The sequence below is a fragment of the Rattus norvegicus genome, chromosome 16 (assembly GCF_036323735.1).
Source record: "Rattus norvegicus strain BN/NHsdMcwi chromosome 16, GRCr8, whole genome shotgun sequence".
NCBI lineage: Eukaryota > Metazoa > Chordata > Mammalia > Rodentia > Muridae > Rattus > Rattus norvegicus.
In genome coordinates, this window is record NC_086034.1 from 71,226,882 (window position 1) to 71,251,642 (window position 24,761).

General features: G+C 39.2%; 1 protein-coding gene across 19 annotated transcripts in view; it reads right to left on the reverse strand.

The window, feature by feature from the left end:
• Poteg (POTE ankyrin domain family, member G) overlaps positions 1–24,761 on the reverse strand; it is a 181,820-nt gene that overhangs the window by 35,373 nt on the left and 121,686 nt on the right. For all 19 annotated transcript variants that reach the window (XM_063275612.1, XM_063275599.1, XM_063275616.1 and 16 more), the window contains 8 exons: positions 23,716–23,809; positions 13,574–13,602; positions 13,409–13,481; positions 9,225–9,292; positions 8,456–8,549; positions 7,783–7,853; positions 5,884–6,539; positions 181–214 (listed from right to left, as the gene is read on the reverse strand). In XM_063275612.1, the coding sequence (XP_063131682.1) occupies positions 181–214; positions 5,884–6,539; positions 7,783–7,853; positions 8,456–8,549; positions 9,225–9,292; positions 13,409–13,481; positions 13,574–13,602; positions 23,716–23,809 (1,119 nt within the window). The remainder of the gene's footprint in view (positions 1–180; positions 215–5,883; positions 6,540–7,782; positions 7,854–8,455; positions 8,550–9,224; positions 9,293–13,408; positions 13,482–13,573; positions 13,603–23,715; positions 23,810–24,761) is intronic.

Below are 24,761 nucleotides of genomic sequence, written 5' to 3' on the forward strand. Positions count from 1 at the left end.
GAGTTGCCCTGTTTGGACTTTGAAGAGTCGATATTTCTGATGTGCATGAGTTTGGGAATTTTTATACCTCTTCATTGTGTTTTTTTAAGACGTATTTTAACTTTGAGTTTCACAAGGTTTCACAGCCTTTTACATAACCTTTTGAGTAAAAAATACTACAGTTTATTCTTTTAACAATACCTTATGTTTTTCCTTAGATGTTTTCTTCCGGGACCTATAAAAAGCACAAGTTAATATCATAAAAATGACAAACATACAAAATAAAAATAACATTAATTATTTATAGAAAGCATACCCTATTGTAACTATCTTATTTATTAACCATATAGGAAAATCATGATGTTATTCACATTTTGATAGACAGCAATAATCAAGATTAATTTTTAATTAAACTTTTACACACAGTAAACTCTATTTGAAAAATACTGTTTAATTCCTTACATGAAGAAAACAATTTAATAAGAATATTAAGAAGTAGATTTCCAGGATCAAATATATGATTACTGTACATTATTCTAAATACTCTAATTACTGTAAATATGTTGAACTAACTAGTATTTTGTTAGATAGAAGATATGTTAGGTATTTTTATAAAGCAAAGATCTAGACAAAGAAATACCATGTAACTTGCCCAGATGATCAATTACAAACAAGAATTCATATCTCATAATTGAATGTATAGCATGCAATATTTAATATTCTAAAATCTTTATTACATTTCTTAATGAAGTCAAAATGAAAAATATCCTCTTGCCATGAACTAGAAAGAATCAGTTAGCTTGTCAGAAACCCTTAAAGAGAACATATCATGCTTTATTGTGCTTGAACATACAAACTGCATTGAATAACTATATTCCTCTCAAATGAGTCCATTCTAAACATCATTAAAACACGATTTAAAAGCTACCAGTAAAAAAAAAATCTAGTCTAAGTTCCATATTATTCTCCAATTATTTTATGTTTTCTACTGCCTTTTGTGATTAATTTTTTACTCTAGAATTGACTGCACGTGTCTACTACATTTAGGATTCCACTGTGAACACATTCTTAAACTCTTCATTGCTAACATCGCTTGCCCACAACTTACAACTTCTCAACATGAACATGCTGGAGTGTACTCACCCTTTCATGTGGACTATGCTGTTCTGTTTTATTTTCAAGCCTGACCACGCCACCGTGAACTAAGGAAATCCACAAGTTCTCAATCTTAGATCAAGAATTATAGATGGCTGCTTCCAGTTTCCATCTGCACCATGGAGCTAACTCTGTGCCACAGCTCTCCATACCCAAATTCTTCTCAGAGAGAACTGGTCTCCCGGGAGTGCTATCACTCCTAACTACGCAGGTGAGACCACCACTATTGCTCCAATAACTGGCCACAGAGGGACCCACCAGGAGCCCACAGGGCACGGAAACTGTGGAGCAGCAGGGCACAGGATCCTTTCAGTCTACATCTGTGCCTGGAGCTAACTAAGCCTATGGCAAGTTCTCTGTACCCAAATCCCGCCTGGAGAGAGCTGACCTCCCAGGAGTGCTGTTAATCCTAAATTCACAAGTGAGAAAATCACTATTGCTCCAATAACTACCCAAAGAGGGACCTACTAGGAGCCCACAGGGCCCAGGAATTGCCCAGCAGCTGATCCTTGCAGTTTCCATCTGCGCGCCCTGGAGCTAACCACATGCCACAGCTCTCCACACCTAAATCCTGCTCAGAGAGAACCTGTCTCCCAGGAGTGCTGACACACCTAAGACCACAGGCTCACAGGCTCACAGGAGGGACAAGCTCCAGTCAGAGGCAGCAAGACCAGCTAACACTAGCGATAACCAGATATCAAGAGGCAAGCACAAGAACCTAAGCAACAGAAACCAAGGCCACTTGGCACCATCAGAACCCAGTTCTCCCACCACAGCAATCCCTGGACACCACAACACACCAGAAAAGCAAGATTCTGATTTAAAATTGCATCACGTGGTAATGATAGAGAACTTAAAAAAAAAACATAAATAACTAACTTCCTTAAAGAAATATAGGAGAACACAAGGTAAACAGGTAGAAGACCTTAAAGAGAAAAAAACGTAAATACCTTAACAAAATACAGGAAAACACAACCAAACAGGTGAATGAATTGAACAAAACCATCCAGGATATAAAAATGGAAATAGAAACAATAAAGAAATCACAAAGGGAGACAACCATGGAGATATAAAACCTAGGAGAGATCAGAAGTCAGAGATGCAAGCATCACCAACAGAATACAAGACATAGAGAATCTCAGGGGCAGAAGATACCATAGAAAACATTGACACAATAGTCAAAGAAAATACAAAACACAAAGTGATCCTAACCCAAAACACCCAGGAAATCCAGGACATAATCAGAAGACCAAACCTAAGAATAATAGGTATAGAAGAGAGAGAAGATTCCCAACTTAAAGAGCCAGTACATATCTTCAACAAAATTATAGAAGAAAAGTTTCCTATCCTAAAAAAAGAGATGTCCATACATACAAGAAGCCTGCAGAACTCCAAATAGATTGGAACAGAAAAGAAATTCCTCTGGTAATTACATAATAATCAAACACCTACTGCAATATAGACATATACATATATATATACATATATATATATATGAATTTACATCAGACTTTTCACCAGAGACCCTAAAAGCCAGAAGATCCTGGGCAGATGTCATACAAACCCTAAGAGAACACAACCAGCCCAGGTTACTATACTCAGCAAAACTCTGTTACAATAGAAGGAGAAAAACCAAGATATTCCATGATAAAGCCAAATTTACACAAAATCTTTTCCTCAAATCCAGCCCTACAAAGGATAATAGATGGAAAACTCCAACACAAGAAGGGAAACGATACCCTAGAAAAAGCAAGAAAGTAATCTCCTTGTAACAAAACCAAAAGAAGAGAGACACACAACATAATTCTAACTCTAACAACAAAAAGAACAGGAAGCACCAATCACTGGTCCTTAATGTCTCTTAACATCAATGGGCTCAATTATCCAATAAAAAGACATAGACAAACAGATTGGATATGTAAACAGGATTCAGCATTCTGCTGCATACAGGAAACACACCTCAGAAACAAAGACAGACACTACCTCAGAGTAAAAGGCTGGAAAAAATTTTTCCAAGCAAATGGTCCCAAGAAACAAGCTGAAGTAACCATTCTAATATTGAATAAAATTGACTTTCAATCAAAAGTTATCAAGAAAGATAAGGAAGGAAGGGCACTCCATACTCATAAAAGGAAAAATCCACCAAGATGAACTCTCAATTCTGAACATCTATGCTCAAAATGCAAGGGCACCCACATTCATAAAAGAAACTTTACTAGAACTCAAAGCACACATTGCACCTCACACGATAGTAGTAGGAGATTTCAACACACCACTCTCATCACTGGACAGATCATGGGAACAGAAATTAAACAGACACAGTGAAACTAACAGAAGTTATGAACCAAATGGATTTAACAGATATCTATAGAACATTTCATCCTAAAACAAAAGAATATACCATCTCAGCACCTCATGGTACCTTCTCCAAAAGTGACCATATAATCAGTCACAAAACAAACCTCAACAGATACAAGAAGACAGAAATAATCCCATGCATCCTATCAGATCACCCTGGGCTAAGACTGGTCTTCAAAAACAACAGAAAGCCTACATATACATGGAAGGTAAAGAACTTTCTACTCACTGATAACTTGGTCAGGGAAGAAATAAAGAAATTAAAGACTTTTTGAGAATTTATATTCATGAAGGCACAATATACCCAAACTTTAGGATACAATAAAAGCAGTGCTAAGAGGAAAACTCATAGCTCTGAGTGCCTCCAAAAAGAAACTGAAAAGAGCATACACTAACAGCTTGATAGCACACCTGAAAGCTCTAGAACAAAAAGAAACAATTATACCCAAGAGGAGTAGACAGAAGGAAATAATCAAACTCAGGGCTGAAATCAACCAAGTAGAAACAAAAAGACCTGCACAAAGAATCAACAAAACCAGGAGTTGGTTCTTTGAGAAAATCAACAAGATAGATAAACCCTTAGCCAGAGTAACCAGAGGGCACAGAGACAATATCCAAATTTAAAAAATCAGAAGTGAAAAGGGAGACATAACAACAGAAACTGAGGAAATTCAAAAATTCATCAGATCCTACTACAAAAGCCTATACTCAAAACTGGAAAATCTGGATGAAATGGACAATTTTCTAGACAGATACCAGCTACCAAAGTTAAATCAAGATCAGATAAACCATTTAAACAGTCCCATAATCCCTAAAGAAATAGAAACAGTCATTAAACATCTCCCAACCAAAAACAGCCCAGGACCAGCTGGGTTTAATGCAGAACTCTATCAGACCTTCATTGAAGATCTAATACTAATACACTTCAAACTATTCTAGAAAATAGAAACAGAGGGAACACTACCCAATTCATTTTATGAAGCCACAATTAGGCTTATACCTGAACCACACAAAGCCTCCCACAAAGAAAGAGAACTTCAGACCAATTTGTCTTGTGAATATCGATGCAAAAATACTCAATAAAATTCTCACAAACCAAATCCAAAAACACATCAAAACGATTAAGTAGGCTTCAGCCCAGGGATGCAGGAGTGGCTCAATATACAGAAATCCATCAATATAATTCACTATATAAACAAACTCAAAGAAAAAACCCACATGATCATCTCATTAGATGCTGAGAAAGCATTTGACAAAATTCAACACCCCTTCATGCTAAAAGTCTTGGAAAGATCAGGAATTCAAGGTCCAAACATAAACATAGTAAAAAGCAATATACAGCAAACCAGTAGCCAACATCAAACTAAAGGGAGAGAAACTTGAAGCAATCCCACTAAAAGCAGGGACTAGACAAGGCTGCCCACTCTCTCCCAAATGTGATTAAAGATTGAGTTTCAGAGTGGAAAATTCAGTGTAACACATAGCAAAATATCTTATATGTAGGTGATGACATCATTAAAAATACTTTATTTCATTAACACAATTTTGCATTTAGTACATTGCAGCAATTTAGTGCTAGATACAGCCTTCAGCTTCCATTTTCTGTGGTTCAGTTTTGTGTGCGCTGCTTACGCTTTGAACAAATTGGAGTTTGCTGATTTTTGTTTCTGTTTTTGTTTGTTTTTTTTCTTGTCAAGTTGACACAAACCTACAGTCATCTGGAAAGAACTTCAGTTGAAAGGTGCCCTCCATTTCTTGGACCATTTTGCTGATTAATGGTTGGTGTGTGGTGTCTCAGTTCATTGTGGGCGGAGCCATCCCTGGGCTGGTGGTCCTGGGTTGTATAACAAAGCAGGCTGAGCAAGGCACTAGGAGCAAGTCAGTAAGCAGCACCCCTCAGTGGCCTCACCTCCTGCCCCCAGGCTCCTGCCCTGCTTGAGTTTCTGCCCTGACTGCATTTGATGATAAACTATGAAACTATGACTGAAATTAAATCTTTCCACCTGAAATTGCTTTTGGTCATGGTGTTTCGTCACAGCCAGCCAGGACAAGCCTCAACCATGGCACCACTGAGTTCTAAGTCTAATGTGTATAAACAAAGTTTTATTGAATGAAGCACACTCATTCACATATTGTCTATTGCATATATTGAACAAATTTTTGTGCATGCTACACAAGTCTTCTTTGCCAATCTTGTTTACAAACCATGTAAGATGAACATCTGTTTCTTCAACTCTGACAACCCTGACTATTACCTTTTGGATAAAAGTCCTTAACATTATAGTTTGTATGCACTCATAAAAGCATAAGAGTTGTCTTATGAAATTTACCCCAAATTAGAATTTCTTATAGGACAGTAGCAGTATCTACCAAGAAATACTATGCTCTTACCGTTCATGCTTTGCATTCTCCTTAATAAGAACTCTCTGGTTGTTAATTTCACCAGATTTTCTCTGTAGAACCAGTTCATCCCTTGTAGAAGCAGCAGTACCACCACCACCAGCAGCAGCAGCAGCAGCAGCAGCATCAACAGTAGCAGCAGCAGCACTAACACTACCACCAGCAGCAGCAGCAGCAGCACTAACACTACCACCAGCAGCAGCAGCAGCAGCACCAACAGTAGCAGCAGCAGCAGCACTAACAGTAGCAGCAGCAGCAGCACTAACAACATCACCAGCAGCAGCAGCAGCAGCAGTAACAACAGTACCACTAGCACTACTACCACCACCACCACTACCACCACCACCATCACTACCACCACCATCACCACCAACAGCAGCAGCAGAGGCACCACCACCACCACAATCACCAGCAGCACCAGCGTCAGCACCAGCACCAGCACCAGCAGAAGCACCAGCACCAGCACCAGCACCAGCACCAGCACCAGCACCAGCACCAGCACCAGCACCAGCAGAAGCACCAGCAGCAGCACCAGCAGCACCACCAGCACCAGCACCAGCAGAAGCACCAGCACCAGCAGCAGCATCATAGGGGAATTCAGCTCTGTCTGTTCCATTGCCTTCATGGTTCTTCATTTTTTCTTCAACCTTCCATGAAAAGACACAAGTGCATTTTGCCTCCTTACTACCTACAATTTTCTTAAAATTTCATACTTATTAATGTCACATTTTTAGAGCATCAGTAACAAATTAAAATTTATCCATTCTCTACTAAGGTATTATTCCCACCCCTTACGCCTCTCCCATTTCATTTTTGGTCCTTTTTTTCCATTTAGAAAGTAAAATATCAAAATATAAAATAAAATAAAGGTGCTTACAAAATTACATGAGTCTGTTTGCCAAAACTTTTAGATTTTTATACCCAGCCCTTTCGATTGAATTTGGTTTTAAAAAAAGTCATATAAAAAGTGCAGGAGTTAGAGTTGGCAAGCTTTATGTAGGGATAGATCTATTAACAGTTCTGGGTGGGGGTGGTGCACACCTTTAATCCATGCACTCAGAGGGCAGAGGTGTTCTTAGGTCAAGAACAACCTGGTCTAAAGAGCAAGTTCCAGGACAGCCAGGGCTACACAGAGAAACCCTATCTCAGAATCAAACAAAATCTATTAGCAACAATATAGAAGAAGGATTATTATATTTTAATTCAAAGCATATATGGTCACAGAGCTATACATCTATATGAACTGTCAATATTATGTCCAATTTTAGAATATTTCACCATCTACTAAAGCGTGGATGTAAGATCAATAATTACTAGCAATTTCTTAAACTGGATTAAAATAAGTTAAAGATTTATTGTTTAAAAAATGCTAAAAGTACCTTTTGGAAGATAATATTCCATTACAATGGCAGCCAGATTGTTTTTATGACTCTACTTTCTCCCTCTACATAAACCCTGAAGTCAGTGTCCACAAAGCCTGATTAAACCTTCAACAGAGTTACTACTGAGTGAAGTATCATCATTATTAAATAAAAATATCAACCCATTCCACCCTGTAACATGAGCACAATTCAGTGTTCATAAAAGTGATATTATCCATAATTTAAACTCAAGATCCAAATTTGATTTTACCTTGTTTATCGCATAAGAAGGTTTTATAAATGGAGGCAAAATCATGAGGCAAATTTCGGACTCAAGGAGCATGAAGTCTACCAGTGTTATTGATTCTAAGAATATTTGAAGACTCACAACTACTTAAGTTATTTAAGATTATACATTAGCTTGTGATATATGCTATTCAGCGAAGCTTACAAGGTGATTCTGCTTGTTTGATGATACGATACTTAAAAGAGGAAACAGTATTAAAGGAGCTGTGATATATCTATTTACCAATGACTGATGGCTCTCGCTGCTATTACACCTGCTTTGCTCATCCCCTGATGCCATGTTTAAGTCTGACTCTGATAAAGACATAATATTTGTAGTTAAAAATCATATACAGTCATTGATTTAATATGTATTGCTCAACATACATATGTACAAATGTGTACACGCACACACACGTGTGCACCACACACACACACACACACACACCCATAATAAACAAAAATATAGCTCTTGAATATAGTTTATGTCAGCCTGAGATAACCTCCCAGTGGAAAGCAAGAAGAAAAGAGTGGAGACGTCCTCTCCATATACACTTCACACTGGTCCATACTCTGCAGTTCTGTATCTAAAGATTCTCGTTTTGCCACTCTCAGCATTCAGTGACTTTCCATTCATTCGCTCAGTATACCCCTCTTATCCTGCTCTCCATGCCTCCTCTTCTTTGAACATTCTTAAAGTGTAGCTGTAATCCTCCTCCTGCCATGCCACTATGAACTTAGAGTGTCCCTGAAACCTCGTGAGACTTATAGTTTCCTGAGGAGAATGTTTTCCACGTGCTCCATCTCATGCCTCTCTAAGCATCCAAAAGGCCACATTCTTTAGTTGATAGAATATTATGGCTCCTCTTGCTTTGCTAATGTTCCTCTGATTGACTGATATGACATTCACTTCTTACCTTCCTCTCCTCCACTTACAGTAGTTTTGCTTCTTTGACCCACAGTCATGGGCAAATGACCAATACCCTTTGTTTGAAGATGTTTGGAAGCATTCTAGAAAATAAATGAATGCCAGTAGTGATTTTTGTGAATATTTCCTAAATAATCTGTAGCTAGAAAAATCTACATCTTCTACTTTATAAACAGGTATTCTTGAAATGAGGGAATGTATATATTACAAACTTAAAAACTTACAAACTGCATAGGGAAGATAATATATGCTGTCTAGGTCATTTATTTTAAATTTCATCGGTAGCTACTTAAACTGACACTGGAATGAAAGAATAAAAATTAACAAGAGTAGGAATACATGATTTTATTATTTGTCCCTCATAATTGGTGGACACTTAAACTAGGTTCTTGAATGTGTTAATTTCACTTGTTTTTCTATAACTCTAAATATCTACAGGAATTCCAGTGACTAGATAGTTTTATTAACACAAAGACATATGTCATTAAAAACTATGTACTATAGCAAAGGAAACTCAAAGAACACTAAGGAAACCTGTAGGACACACCCCAGAAGAATGTTCAGCTACACGCAAGCTACTATTGACTCTAAGTTCAAATCTCCACAACTAGCTATTTTTTTCTAGATGATTTTAAAATTAAATTTTGGTTATGGTCTGTTTATATACAGAAAATCCTTAAACTCTAAAATATAATTTTCTCACCTATGGTGATTTACTAAACTATTAATATAAAAAATAAAATTGAATGTTTACATACAACTGACTGAATATTTTCACAGGCCTGAGCTTGTTTCTTTTCCTCTGATATCACTTGTAAGTCGGCTTCTGACAAAACATAGATATATTTACTTAAGGAATGAAAAGCCTTTATACAGTATGATTCTTTGCAATAAAAGGAAAAATATTAAGTGAGTTACATAACAAAAACAGACTCAATAGGTCATATTTATGCTATATATTTATATATATAGTAAAAATAATAAATACTAAAAAAGGGACCATTAATTTGAGAAAGAGTAGAAGTGTACATGGAAGAGGCCGACATAGTTGGAGGGAGGAAATAGACAGAGTGAAGTGATATCACTATATTTTAATTTAAAGTATGTTAATAAATATAATAAAAAATAATTACACTAATCATTAAATTTTTAACTTCCCAATCAAAGCCCCCAATTAATCAATTTTCAATTTGACATTCATTGATTAATAAATACATGTAGTTCTCAAAACATTCACTATAAATTGCTACTTCATTATTTAAATTTGGAGGTCTTGTGTTTATGATGATGGTCTTGTTGTTGAGTACTTTTCATACTATCTCAGAGTTGGGCCTTTCATGTCTGTGTTGTCTGTTTTTCATTTTATTGTGACACATACCAAATGATATGCGTGTATAATTTAAGTAACAAGTTATTAAGCACTAACTGATTCACTATCAAACTTAAGAAGCAGAACACTTGCATTCGGTATAAGTCACCTGACCTTCTCCCCTGTTCCTGCTGTGTCCACAATTGTGATCATTATTTCCGTTAAATTTTCTCATATGGCTCTGCCATGAAGTCATGTATTCCTGAGTAGCTGTGTTTGCCCTATCTTTTTTGTAAACTCTGTGTCTGTGGGTTATTAGTGTAGAAGAAGAAGTTTCACTTCATGATTTAGGTGGTAGACAGTGCCATCCTCAGTCTGTGCACATGTGCCTGCCATTCATACACAGGCTCGCCTACCCAACATAGACACATTCAGAAACTCATAGGAACACATAGAAAACAACATGAGATAGAATAAATTCAGACTGAACAATATTTCATACCACACAGCCATATCTGTTTCTAAAAACAACAACACATTTCTTTGCTTAATTTCGACATTTTACGCTTTATTCCTTGAACTTCTACACTATATATTTAGCCTGATTTTCTCTGCTGTTGGAAAAGGAACACTCCTTTTTCAGCTCAGGAGGAGGCATGAAATCTGTGGCTAGAGTTTTTGCCTCCAGGGAAGATATGTTTCCTCAGGGTTATAAAACTTTGGAAGATTGATTAGTTGTTTCATTATCACTTAAACTAAAAGACATTTTCTATTTTTGAGGGATCCAAGCTTTTAGTCCTGGATTGCAGTAGATAACCATATCCTTTCTAGACAAAGAGTCGTTTATTTGTTATTTTACTGAGCTCATACTGGACTCTGACACTGCAGGTAAGAAAATGTTACAAGGATTCACAGTTGAGACATAGAGATGCAGCTCCCAGGCAGGGTCAGGTTAGGACTGGTGACAGGTGCAGGTAGGAGCTGGAATGCTGCCCTTGAGAAGAAAATGTTTTTCTCACTTGGCCTTAAACTATGCTCTGCCGTATCCTGTTTCTGTGGAAGCCGTTCTCACGCTTTCTTGGTAATGGCGAGTATACTTTGATAATAAGAAGAGGGGTGATTTGTTATGTGAATATTTTGAGAAGAAACCTTTGTTTAGTCGTATTTCTTTGTTTAGTCTTGCCTCGGTTGTTCCTGGTATCGTGGGAATAACAATCTTATGGTATCTTGCCAAAATGGAAATTGAGGTAATGCATATTCATATCTATATAAGGATTAATAAAGCTTGCAACTGCGTGCAGCTGCTTCTGCCTTTGCTCTGCATCCCCCGTGTCCTGGTGGTGTGCGACTGTACCCAGGGCCCCCAACGCACCAGACATTAACAATTCACTGTCAGGTACTGTTAGATGTGTCGCCTAAAGGGGAAATTTGGGAAGCTAGAGATGAGTACTGAAGCATAAGAAATATATTAACAAGAAAGACAGTGTACTATTATGTGGCAAAAGTATCAATATTGGTCTAAAAATAGAGGGAAAGCCAGGGAGGGCATTTCCAGTGATATCGTAGTGTCAGAGAAATGTGGCAAACAAAGAACTGAGGGTTAGCAAGGACCCTAAGTCAACACGCCAAAGATGTTCACATTCGCGATTATTACTGCACTGGGCATAATAGCTAAGACAGGAAGGAAGCTTCGATAGCTACAAAAACTAATAGATTAAAGAGAAATATACATACCTGTGGGAGTTTATTCACGGGTAAAGTAAAAGAAACCATGACACGTGTGGAAATAAAAACAGAAATATTTTGTTAAGCAAAATAACCCAGAGTCATAATGTCATTTGTGTTACATTTTCTCTCACACAAGAAGTCTAGATGTAACTTTATATAAGAATATGTGGTGAGCGAGTGTGTGTGTGTGTGTGTGGTGTGTGTGTGTGTATGCGCGGGTGCGTGCGGGTGTGCATGCGTGTGTTGTGAAGATGTAGAGGAGACTATGAGACTGGAGGGGAAATGGTGCAGAGAAAAAGAAGGGAGGAGAGAGATAATGGGATATATATGACAAAAACAGAGGGTTTTACTATGTACCCGGAAGAAGGAGACAAGCAAGACGGGAAGAGGACAGAGAGAGGAAAGTTGTAGAAAAGATACATTGTGAACTGTTTGGAGCATCATCTGTCAATTAAAAAGGTGATGGCTTATGGATTGGACAGGAAATGGGAGGTGGGACATCTGGGAGGGAAGAGAATACTAGGATAGAGCCAGGCAGGAGATCCGCCCAGGAAGATGTGAGGAGACAGACACATGTTACCTGAGCACAGGTAATGAGCCACATGGCAGAATGTAAGTTAAAATAAATGAGTTATCTTTAGTTATGATCCAAGGTATTTGTAAACATAATGAGTCGTGGTCTTACTTCTGTACATTAACGGGAAAATAATAGGTAGCCTGATTTTAAAAAATGGTGAAACACTGTCTTAAAAACTGCATTCCTGAACTCTATTTTTTCCATAATCTTTCCAAGTATAAAATTACTAAATATCAGTCCAGAAAAGCAGTTCATTTAATGAGTGATTCCCTAAAGAGCAGATGCTGGGATTAGCATCCTAAGAGATGTGCAAAACCTGCATGAAGGCTGAGGTTGCACACACCATACTTTGATGTTTTCCTCTGTGTGTGCATCTCTGTTAGAATTCTTTGAAGATTTCTCAGAAATGTCTGCTTATTGTCTATAACAGGCACATCAAAGAATAACATCACAGATCAGAGTTTAGTTCACTGGTGGAAATTAAGAAGAGCACACACATTGTGAGGTGGGAGCTAGGGACAAACAAATTTAGGTAAACACACCAGCAAGCCAACAGAGACATATAGTCACAAAAAAATCGGAAGAAGAGCAGACAAGCGGTGGGAACAAAGAGGAGATAAGTACATTGTGTGAGCATCTGGCTTTACGTGTGCTATTGGCTGTAATTATTCTAAAGCATATCTGAACACCCTCTGTAAAACAGATCATACGTTACACCATAAGGCACACAAAGATTACCACATCATATGGACACCACCTACAGACTAGACACCACAATCGCCAAGGAGAAATGAAGTTAGTAGTAAATAAATTATAACAGAAATTATACATGAAGTTTGCCCAGCCCACCCACTGTGCTTTCAGTCCGAACATGAAAACACACCTGTGTTTTTAAAACAGTTCCTTTGTGTGTAATTCAGGATCACCCAAAACTCCTATGCATGAGAAATCTTTGCATCAGCCTACCAGAGAGCTGCCTATATAACACATGTGAACAATTTTTGAGGGAACATCATTAATCTTTTAAAAATACAGATTTTAAAACTTAAAATCCCGTAAACCATAAGGGACGCTGTGCCTCCAGTATGGGACTGTGGATATATCAACGCATACAAGTAGAAACACCTGATTATAGCTGACAATTAGAGAAACTGTCTTCAACTCCCAGGTAGCTTGCTATGAAAGAGTGGTGGTTAGAATGACATTAGAATTGTTTACATGAAATGCATCCATCTGATTTGAAGAGCTAAAGAATTTGAACTCAAAGGCAGATCATATCAAGTGCTCATAAGCACGTATTAAAGAGAAATCTCTATTTCTAAATTTACCTGCCGTGAATGATATTTCAGGATTCATTACTGGGTCTTCAACTGGTACAGAATCTTGCTTTTTGGCAGTCGTCTGCGTGGGGTTAAAGGGAGAAATTTAATGATGTTTGTAAAAGTCATATATTGGTAAGTTAATGATACGCAATAAAATGTAAACATTATTACCTTCAATGCAGAATGTTCATCAGGAGAGTCTGAAAAGGCAGAGACATGTAACTAGTTATATATTAACATGACAAAGTCAATCAGAATTTGATACAGTATAGAAAGTTAGTATAGAAAATTATCTTCATATTTATCACTGGAAATACTGCTCTTTTTTTTTTTTTATTTTTTAATTCTTTTTTTTTTTTTATTAACTTGAGTATTTCTTATATACATTTCGAGTGTTATTCCCTTTCCCGGTTTCCGGGCAAACATCCCCCTCCCCCCTCCCCTTCCTTATGGGTGTTCCCCTCCCAACCCTCCCCCCATTGCCGCCCTCCCCCCATAGACTAGTTCACTGTGGGTTCAGTCTTAGCAGGACCCAGGGCTTCCCCTTCCACTGGTGCTCTTACTAGGATATTCATTGCTACCTATGGGGTCAGAGTCCAGGGTCAGTCCATGTATAGTCTTTAGGTAGTGGCTTAGTCCCTGGAAGCTCTGGTTGCTTGGCATTGTTGTACTTTTGGGGTCTCGAGCCCCTTCAAGCACTTCCAGTTCTTTCTCTGATTCCTTCAATAGGGGACCTATTCTCAGTTCAGTGGTTTGCTGCTGGCATTCGCCTCTATATTTGCTGTATTCTGGCTGTGTCTCTCAGGAGCGATCTACATCCGGCTCCTGTCGGTCTGCACTTCTTTGCTTCATCCATCTTGTCTAATTGGGTGGCTGTATATGTATGGGCCACATGTGGGGCAGGCTCTGAATGGGTGTTCCTTCAGTCTCTGTTTTAATCTTTGCCTCTCCCTTCCCTGCCAAGGGTATTCTTTTTCCTCATTTAAAGAAGGAGTGAAGCATTCACATTTTGATCATCCGTCTTGAGTTTCGTTTGTTCTAGGGATCTAGGGTAATTCAAGCATTTGGGCTAATAGCCACTTATCAATGAGTGCATACCATGTATGTCTTTCTGTGATTGGGTTAGCTCACTCAGGATGATATTTTCCAGTTCCAACCATTTGCCTACGAATTTCATAAACTCGTTGTTTTTGATAGCTGAGTAATATTCCATTGTGTAGATGTACCACATTTTCTGTATCCATTCCTCTGTTGAAGGGCATCTGGGTTCTTTCCAGCTTCTGGCTATTATAAATAAGGCTGCGATGAACATAGTGGAGCACGTGTCTCTTTTATATGTTGAGGCATCTTTTGGGTATATGCCCAAGAGAGGTATAGCTGGATCCTCAGGCAGTTCAATGTCCAATTTTCTGAGGAACCTCCAGACTGATTTCCAGAATGGTTTTACCAGTCTGCAATCCCACCAACAATGGAGGAGTGTTCCTCTTTCTCCACATCCTCGCCAGCATCTGTTGTCACCTGAGTTTTTGATCTTAGCCAATCGCACTGGTGTGAGGTGAAATCTCAGGGTTGTTTTGATTTGCATTTCCCTTATGACTAAAGATGTTGAACATTTCTTTAGGTGTTTCTCAGCCATTCGGCATTCCTCAGCTGTGAATTCTTTGTTTAGCTCTGAACCCCATTTTTTAATAGGGTTATTTGTTTCCCTGCGGTCTAACTTCTTGAGTTCTTTGTATATTTTGGAAATAAGGCCTCTATCTGTTGTAGGATTGGTAAAGATCTTTTCCCAATCTGTTGGTTGCCGTTTTGTCCTAACCACAGTGTCCTTTGCCTTACAGAAGCTTTGCAGTTTTATGAGATCCCATTTGTCGATTCTTGATCTTAGAGCATAAGCCATTGGTGTTTTGTTCAGGAAATTTTTTCCAGTGCCCATGTGTTCCAGATGCTTCCCTAGTTTTTCTTCTATTAGTTTGAGTGTGTCTGGTTTGATGTGGAGGTCCTTGATCCACTTGGACTTAAGCTTTGTACAGGGTGATAAGGATGGATCGATCTGCATTCTTCTACATGTTGCCCTCCAGTTGAACCAGCACCATTTGCTGAAAATACTATCTTTTTTCCATTGGATGGTTTTGGCTCCTTTGTCAAAAATCAAGTGACCATAGGTGTGTGGGTTCATTTCTGGGTCTTCAATTCTATTCCATTGGTCTATCTGTCTGTCTCTGTACCAATACCATGCAGTTTTTATCACTATTGCTCTGTAATACTGCTTGAGTTCAGGGATAGTGATTCCCCCTGAAGTCCTTTTATTGTTGAGGATAGCTTTAGCTATCCTGGGTTTTTTGTTATTCCAGATGAATTTGCAAATTGTTCTGTCTAACTCTTTGAAGAATTGGATTGGTATTTTGATGGGGATTGCATTGAATCTGTAGATTGCTTTTGGTAAAATGGCCATTTTTACCATATTAATCCTGCCAATCCATGAGCATGGGAGATCTTTCCATCTTCTGAGGTCTTCTTCAATTTCTTTCCTCAGTGTCTTGAAGTTCTTATTGTACAGATCTTTTACTTGCTTGGTTAAAGTCACACCGAGGTACTTTATATTATTTGGGTCTATTATGAAGGGTGTCGTTTCCCTAATTTCTTTCTCGGCTTGTTTCTCTTTTGTATAGAGGAAGGCAACTGATTTATTTGAGTTAATTTTATACCCAGCCACTTTGCTGAAGTTGTTTATCAGCTTTAGTAGTTCTCTGGTGGAACTTTTGGGATCACTTAAATATACTATCATGTCATCTGCAAATAGTGATATTTTGACCTCTTCTTTTCCGATCTGTATCCCTTTGATCTCCTTTTGTTGTCTGATTGCTCTGGCTAGAACTTCAAGAACTATATTGAATAAGTAGGGAGAGAGTGGGCAGCCTTGTCTAGTCCCTGATTTTAGTGGGATTGCTTCAAGTTTCTCTCCATTTAGTTTAATGTTAGCAACTGGTTTGCTGTATATGGCTTTTACTATGTTTAGGTATGGGCCTTGAATTCCTATTCTTTCCAGGACTTTTATCATGAAGGGGTGTTGAATTTTGTCAAATGCTTTCTCAGCATCTAATGAAATGATCATGTGGTTCTGTTCTTTCAGTTTGTTTATATAATGGATCACGTTGATGGTTTTCCGTATATTAAACCATCCCTGCATGCCTGGGATGAAGCCTACTTGATCATGGTGGATGATTGTTTTGATGTGCTCTTGAATTCGGTTTGCCAGAATTTTATTGAGTATTTTTGCGTCGATATTCATAAGGGAAATTGGTCTGAAGTTCTCTTTCTTTGTTGTGTCTTTGTGTGGTTTAGGTATAAGAGTAATTGTGGCTTCGTAGAAGGAATTCGGTAGGGCTCCATCTGTTTCAATTTTGTGGAATAGTTTGGATAATATTGGTATGAGGTCTTCTATGAAGGTTTGATAGAATTCTGCACTAAACCCGTCTGGACCTGGGCTCTTTTTGGTTGGGAGACCTTTAATGACTGCTTCTATTTCCTTAGGAGTTATGGGGTTGTTTAACTGGTTTATCTGTTCCTGATTTAACTTCGATACCTGGTATCTGTCTAGGAAATTGTCCATTTCCTGAAGATTTTCAAATTTTGTTGAATATAGGTTTTTATAGTAAGATCTGATGATTTTTTGAATTTCCTCCGAATCTGTAGTTATGTCTCCCTTTTCATTTCTGATTTTGTTAATTTGGACACACTCTCTGTGTCCTCTCGTTAGTCTGGCTAAGGGTTTATCTATCTTGTTGATTTTCTCAAAGAACCAACTTTTGGTTCTGTTGATTCTTTCTATGGTCCTTTTTGTTTCTACTTGGTTGATTTCAGCTCTGAGTTTGATTATTTCCTGCCTTCTACTCCTCCTGGGTGTATTTGCTTCTTTTTGTTCTAGAGCTTTTAGGTGTGCTGTCAAGCTGCTGACATATGCTCTTTCCTGTTTCTTTCTGCAGGCACTCAGCGCTATGAGTTTTCCTCTTAGCACAGCTTTCATTGTGTCCCATAAGTTTGAGTATGTTGTATCTTCATTTTCATTAAATTCTAAAAAGTTTTTAATTTCTTTCTTTATTTCTTCCTTGACCAGGTTATCATTGAGTAGAGCATTGTTCAATTTCCACGTATATGTGGGCATTCTTCCCTTATTGTTATTGAAGACCAGTTTTAGGCCGTGGTGGTCCGATAGCACGCATGGGATTATTTCTATCTTTCTGTACCTGTTGAGGCCCGTTTTTTGACCAATTATATGGTCAATTTTGGAGAAAGTACCATGAGGAGCTGAGAAGAAGGTATATCCTTTTGCTTTAGGATAGAATGTTCTATAAATATCCGTTAAGTCCATTTGGCTCATGACTTCTCTTAGTCTGTCGACATCACTGTTTAATTTCTGTTTCCATGATCTGTCCATTGATGAGAGTGGGGTGTTGAAATCTCCCACTATTATTGTGTGAGGTGCAATGTGTGTTTTGAGCTTTAGTAAGGTTTCTTTTACATATGTAGGTGCCCTTGTATTTGGGGCATAGATATTTAGGATTGAGAGTTCATCTTGGTTGATTTTTCCTTTGATGAATATGAAGTGTCCTTCCTTATCTTTTTTGATGACTTTTAGTTGGAAATTGATTTTATTTGATATTAGAATGGCTACTCCAGCTTGCTTCTTCTGACCATTTGCTTGGAAAGTTGTTTTCCAGCCTTTCACTCTGAGGTAATGTCTGTCTTTGTCTCTGAGGTGTGTTTCCTGTAGGCAGCAGAATGCAGGGTCCTCGTTGCGTATCCAGTTTGTTAATCTATGTCTTTTTATTGGGGAGTTGAGGCCATTGATATTGAGAGATATTAAGGAATAGTGATTATTGCTTCCCGTTATATTCATATTTGATGTGAGGTTATGTTTGTGTGCTTTCATTCTCTTTGTTTTGTTGCCAAGACGATTAGTTTCTTGCTTCTTCTAGGGTATAGCTTGCCTCCTTATGTTGGGCTTTACCATTTATTATCCTTTGTAGTGCTGGATTTGTAGAAAGATATTGTGTAAATTTGGTTTTGTCATGGAATATCTTGGTTTCTCCATCAATGTTAATTGAGAGTTTTGCTGGATACAGTAATCTGGGCTGGCATTTGTGTTCTCTTAGGGTCTGTATAACATCAGTCCAGGATCTTCTGGCCTTCATAGTTTCTGGCGAGAAGTCTGGTGTGATTCTGATAGGTCTCCCTTTATATGTTACTTGACCTTTTTCCCTTACTGCTTTTAATATTCTTTCTTTATTTTGTGCGTTTGGTGTTTTGACAATTATGTGACGGGAGGTGTTTCTTTTCTGGTCCAATCTATTTGGAGTTCTGTAGGCTTCCTGTATGTCTATGGGTATCTCTTTTTTTAGGTTAGGGAAGTTTTCTTCTATGATTTTGTTGAAGATATTTACTGGTCCTTTGAGCTGGGAGTCTTCACTCTCTTCTATACCTATTATCCTTAGGTTTGATCTTCTCATTGAGTCCTGGATTTCCTGTATGTTTTGGACCAGTAGCTTTTTCCGCTTTACATTATCTTTGACAGTTGAGTCAATGATTTCTATGGAATCTTCTGCTCCTGAGATTCTCTCTTCCATCTCTTGTATTCTGTTGGTGAAGCTTGTATCTACAGCTCCTTGTCTCTTCTTTTGGTTTTCTATATCCAGGGTTGTTTCCATGTGTTCTTTCTTGATTGCTTCTATTTCCATTTTTAATTCCTTCAACTGTTTGATTGTGTTTTCCTGGAATTCTTTCAGGGATTTTTGCGATTCCTCTCTGTAGGCTTTTACTTGTTTATTAATGATTTCCTGTGTTTCCCTAAGTGTGTTCATGTCTTTCTTGAAGTCCTCCAGCATCATGATCAAATATGATTTTGAAACTAGATCTTGCTTTTCTGGTGTGTTTGGATATTCCATGTTTGTTTTGGCGGGAGAATTGGGCTCCGATGATGGCATGCAGTCTTGGTTTCTGTTGCTTGGGTTCCTGCGCTTGCCTCTCGCCATCAGATTATCTCTAGTGTTACTTTGTTCTGCTATTTCTGACAGTGGCTAGACTGACCTATAAGCCTGTGTATCAGGAGTGCTGTAGACCTGTTTTCCTCTCTTTCAGTCAGTTATGGGGACAGTGTGTTCTGCTTTCCGGCGTGTAGTTTTTCCTCTCTACAGGTCTTCAGCTGTTCTTGTGGGCCTGTGTCTTGAGTTCACCAGGCAGCTTTCTTGCAGCAGAAAATTTGGTCTTACCTGTGGTCCCGAGGCTCAGGTTCGCTCGTGGGGTGCTGCCCAGGGGCTCTCTGCAGCGGCAGCAACCAGGAAGACCTGTGCCGCCCCTTCCGGGAGCTTCAGTGCACCAGGGTTCCAGATGGTCTTTGGCTTTTTCCTCTGGCGTCCGAGATGTGTGTGCAGGGAGCAGTCTCTTCTGGTTTCCCAGGCTTGTCTGCCTCTCTGAAGGTTTAGCTCTCCCTCCCACGGGATTTGGGTGCAGAGAACTGTTTATCCGGTCTGTTTCTTTCAGGTTCCGGCGGTGTCTCAGGCGCAGAAGTCCTGCCGCTCCTGGGCCCTCCCCCACGGGAGCCCAGAGGCCTTATACAGTTTCCTCTTGGGCCAGGGATGTGGGCAGGGGTGAGCAGTGTTGGTGGTCTCTTCCGCTCTGCAGCCTCAGGAGTGCCCACCTGACCAGGCGGTTGGGTCTCTCTCTCACCGGGTCTGGGAGCAGAGAGCTGCTGCCGGAAATACTGCTCTTAAGACTAGGGTTCCACACTCCCCAAAGACTATACATGGACTGACCCATGGCTCCAACTGTGTATGTAGCAGAGGATGGCCTTGTTGGATACCAATGGAAGGAGAAGCCCTTGGTCCTGCCAAGGTCGGACCCCCAGTGTAAGAGAATGTCAGGGGGGACAGTAAGGGGATGTGGATGGGGAGGGGATAGGGGCTTATGGATAGGAAACCAGGAAAGGGAATAACATTTGAAATGTAAATAAAGAAATATCCAATAAAAAATAAACTGGAAAAAAAAGAAACACAAGTAAGTTTGAACAACAACAACAAAAAGACAGGTGTTCCATTTATTTTCACATTGCTAGTTCTGTCTCATGAGAACAGAAACAGAATTGAAATCCAATGGGGAAAATGAATGTTACTAAGAAGTAATAGATACCAATGTGGCATTTAAAATTAATTAGGAGGGAACGGACCACTATACTATGGTTTTGCCACGATATTATAATCTAGGGAGCAAAATCAGTCACAAATGTTCAATGAAATGGAGAAATTATTTGTATTTAAAGAGAAAAATTTAAAATGATCATCTTGCACATTTACTTGTAGAATAATTATACATAGAATGCTTCGTTTCTCATGTACTCAGAGAATATTAGAGATGTGCTTCATTTCCCTTGTTTATAGAGACTTTAAATAAACACCTCGTAGAAGGTAGATAAACACAAGCTACAGCATAAAGCCTAATGTTCAATTGTCACAATAAAATACAAGCCAAATCTTCAAAATTTTGGAATTGCTACATTTCTATTGTTTGAAATCAGTATAGGATTCAATAGAAAGAATAAAGTAATGAAGTACAATTAATTTTTCCATAACTTCATTGGCTTCCTGTAATTTGAATTACCTTAGGTCTTTCAACACATAACAAAATTACTGAGGCTCTAACAATCCAGACAAAAGAGCTGAAGCTGCCACTTTCCCGTTCACGGCACTGAGTTTGAGGGAATCCCACTCTTCCTTTCATCATGGACTAGAGAAATGAGTGCCTGAACATAACCTCTTGTCCCTACTGATGTTTTTCCCAGGGATGCATCTGATTTCAGTGAAGAGATAGCAAAGCCATCTTCAAAACTGCTCCCTGAAGTTTCCTTGCCATCAGTCCCAAGTTTTCACTCTGTATTTCTATCTTCCTTCCTCTCCCATGGGAAACTCCTCCGCATTTTGAAAATAGTCATGCTTCACTCCTTCTTTAAATGAGGAAAAAGAATACCCTTGGCAGGGAAGGGAGAGGCAAATATTAAAACAGAGACTGAAGGAACACCCATTCAGAGCCTGTCCCACATTTGGCCCATACATATACAGCCACCCAATTGGACTAGATGGATGAAGCAAAGAAGTGCAGACCGACAGGAGCCGGATGTAGATCGCTCCTGAGAGACACAGCCAGAATACAGCAAATACAGAGGCGAATGCCAGCAGCAAACCACTGAACTGAGAATAGGTCCCCTATTGAAGGAATCAGAGAAAGAACTGGAAGAGCTTGAAGGGGCTCGAGACCCCAAAAGTACAACAATGCCAAGCAACCAGAGCTTCCAGGGACTAAGCCACTACCTAAAGACTATACATGGACTGACCCTGGACTCTGACCCCATAGGTAGCAATGAATATCCTAGTAAGAGCACCAGTGGAAGGGGAAGCCCTGGGTCCTGCTAAGACTGAACCCCCAGTGAACTAGTCTATGGGGGGAGGGCGGCAATGGTGGGAGGGTTGGGAGGGGAACACCCATAAGGAAGGGGAGGGGGGGGGATGTTTGCCCGGAAACCGGGAAAGGGAATAACACTCGAAATGTATATAAGAAATACTCAAGTTAATAAAAAAAAAAAAAAAAAAAGAACTAATATTTAAAAAAAAAAAAAAGAAAAAAGAAAATAGTCTGTAGGGTGTTCAACTTCACAGTTTCCATTTTATTTTCTTTTAGTGACTTAACCTGAAAGTGTTCCCCTTTTCTGTGCTTCTTTCTCCTGGGAAAGAAATATGATTAGAAACAGTGGCAAAACGTGCACTTTCCTCTGTTATTATGTATCTGGAGCTGATGACCACTGAGGCTGTCATGTGTTCTACGGTTCCTTTAAGAGAATCACACAGGCACCCTCTGTGTGCCCTGAGAATTCACAAGCACATAATCCAGGAACTGCAGAATCAGAACGTGAGCTTTATACATGGATCCCAACAGGTTGCTCATAAGCATGAGGGGCTTGGGTCAATATACAGTCTCCCCCAGATTTGTGTAAATTAACTTTATATTTGAGGATCCAGCTGAGGTTTTTTATTCCCTCTCCCTACAATCTCTCTTCCACAGAAAACCATAATTATTCCTATCAACTGTGAGCTGTTGATGGCATTTATGACCTTGTCATAACTAATTCCATGTTCTTATTTTGGCCCGTGTGGAAATACCCTGGCAAGAAACAACACTTGCCCTCGGCCTTAACTCATGTACATGAACACGTGTTTATTTTGACCTTCTGTAAATGAAAAGCATTTCTGTGAGGCCTGGCAATAAGATTCCTTCAATGCCTTTTGCAAAGTGAGGAGGAGAAGGACAATAAGTGTGAAGGTAGTTTGCTCTGACTCTCGGATACGATGCAATATTACCAGTTTCCATTCTTCCCGTGGGGCACGAGAACTGCGCCCCAAGAGGAAATGGTGGAAACAGCAAAGTAGAGCCTGTTCAAACTCAGGAAATCTCAAAACTTGAGACTGGTAGGAGTAGAACAAGTCACACACCCACCACACCCACCACACCCACCACACCCACCACACCCACCACACCCACCACAACCCCTACCCCCACACACAATTTCCATATCTGCCTCAGAGCACGGTAACCAAGCAACTCCCAACCCCAACCCGGTGATCACATGTAGCCAGTCACATACCCAGCAGCTAGAACGCCTCCCCATGCTAATGAGGTCTCAGTATCTTAGCATTCAGCCAGTGACCTTGTCCCTCCCTGAATATTCTCACCCCAAAACTATGTAACTCTTGGTTCACCCCTAATAAAGTATATGCATTCAAACCCATTCCAAATCAAGAAATATGCAAAAGCTAAGTACGATCGTCCCAGAAATCTGCTTCATTAAAGATCCTTGAAGAAGGCCTTCTCCCCCCCACTCCACAGACACTTGCTCCCAACCAGACTAGGATCCTGCCCTGTTCCTGACTCTGCTCTGTTCTCTCAGCCTGGCGTGCAGTCTCCACACCCTGAGAGGGAGAAAACAGAAGACTGGGAACCACAGTGCTTTTCCCCGATTCTGCTTTATCCTCCTCCTGGGAGTGTGGGGAAACACCCTCATAGAGGCAAAGGGGAGGGAGGAGAGGGAGGCTGTGGATTGGGGGCTTATGGAGAGGTAACCTGGAAGAGGGAGATCATTTGAGATATAAACGAATGAAATGATTAAATTTTTAAAAAGGAAAAAAGAATAGAAGCATTATGCAAACATTTCTGGGTACTTCGCAGTAGCGAGAATTTCTCAGGCCTCCTCTCTCATGAAATACAGCTCTTACGTGTCATCTGAGCAGCTTTTGTCCTGCCTCCCCCTCGATTTCTCTCCATACACACATGAACAGTCCACTTTTGTTGAAGTCTCTCCAGGATGTGCTGTTAAATTTAATATCATAATGAGCTGAATAGATACGCAACAGTTATTTCTGCCCCACCCCCGATGCCCAAAATCTCAATTTAAAGTTTTTAAAGCAATGGCAATTTTTAAGTAATGAAAAACTTCAAGGGAAATCCTCATATATGCTCCCTAAATCCATTTTTCTTTCATTGTATTTCTGACTACATAAAATGACCACAACTGGGGCTGGAGAGGTAGCTCAGTGGTTAAGAGCACTGACTGCTCTTCCAGAGGTCCTGAGTTCAAATTCCAGCAACCACATGGTGGCTCCGATACCCACAGGTATATGGGCAGCAGTAATTGAACTCGTAGAGTTACTATTTTTAAAAAAGTGCAGGAAGTTGAGAGAGGTAGAAAGCATAGGATAGAGGGAGGTACTGAGGTAAATATGATCAAAATACATGGTATCTATTTATGAAATTCACATAAGTAAAAAACTATCATGTCTAAATGACCATCAAAGACAAGAGGAGACATGTTTATAAACAGAATGGAATCAATGTGTATATTTATACAATAGAGTAATTTTATAATTCTTATGTGCATTCCTCAAAAAAATCTGAGCATTTGCTCTCCTGGTGCCATGTGGCCAGGTCAGGCAAAGCAAGCCTGAGACAATCTTTCCCTGGTACCATGCAGCCAGGGTGGACCAGCTCTTGAGAAAACCCCTGACACCCACATAATTACAGATTTAGAACTCTAAGGATGGAAAATATAAAAAGAAGAAATTTACAAGGAAAAGAATATATTATATGATTCTAATTATACATTCTTCTTAGAGACTGAAATATTTTGAGTGAGTGATTTTCTTGAATAAGAAAGTAGATTAGACAGAAAGACCTAGCCATGAGGAAAACTTTTCCTTAAATTACGGATGAATAAAAACATGCAAATATTAGATATTATATGAAGATCTTCTTCACTGAGCAT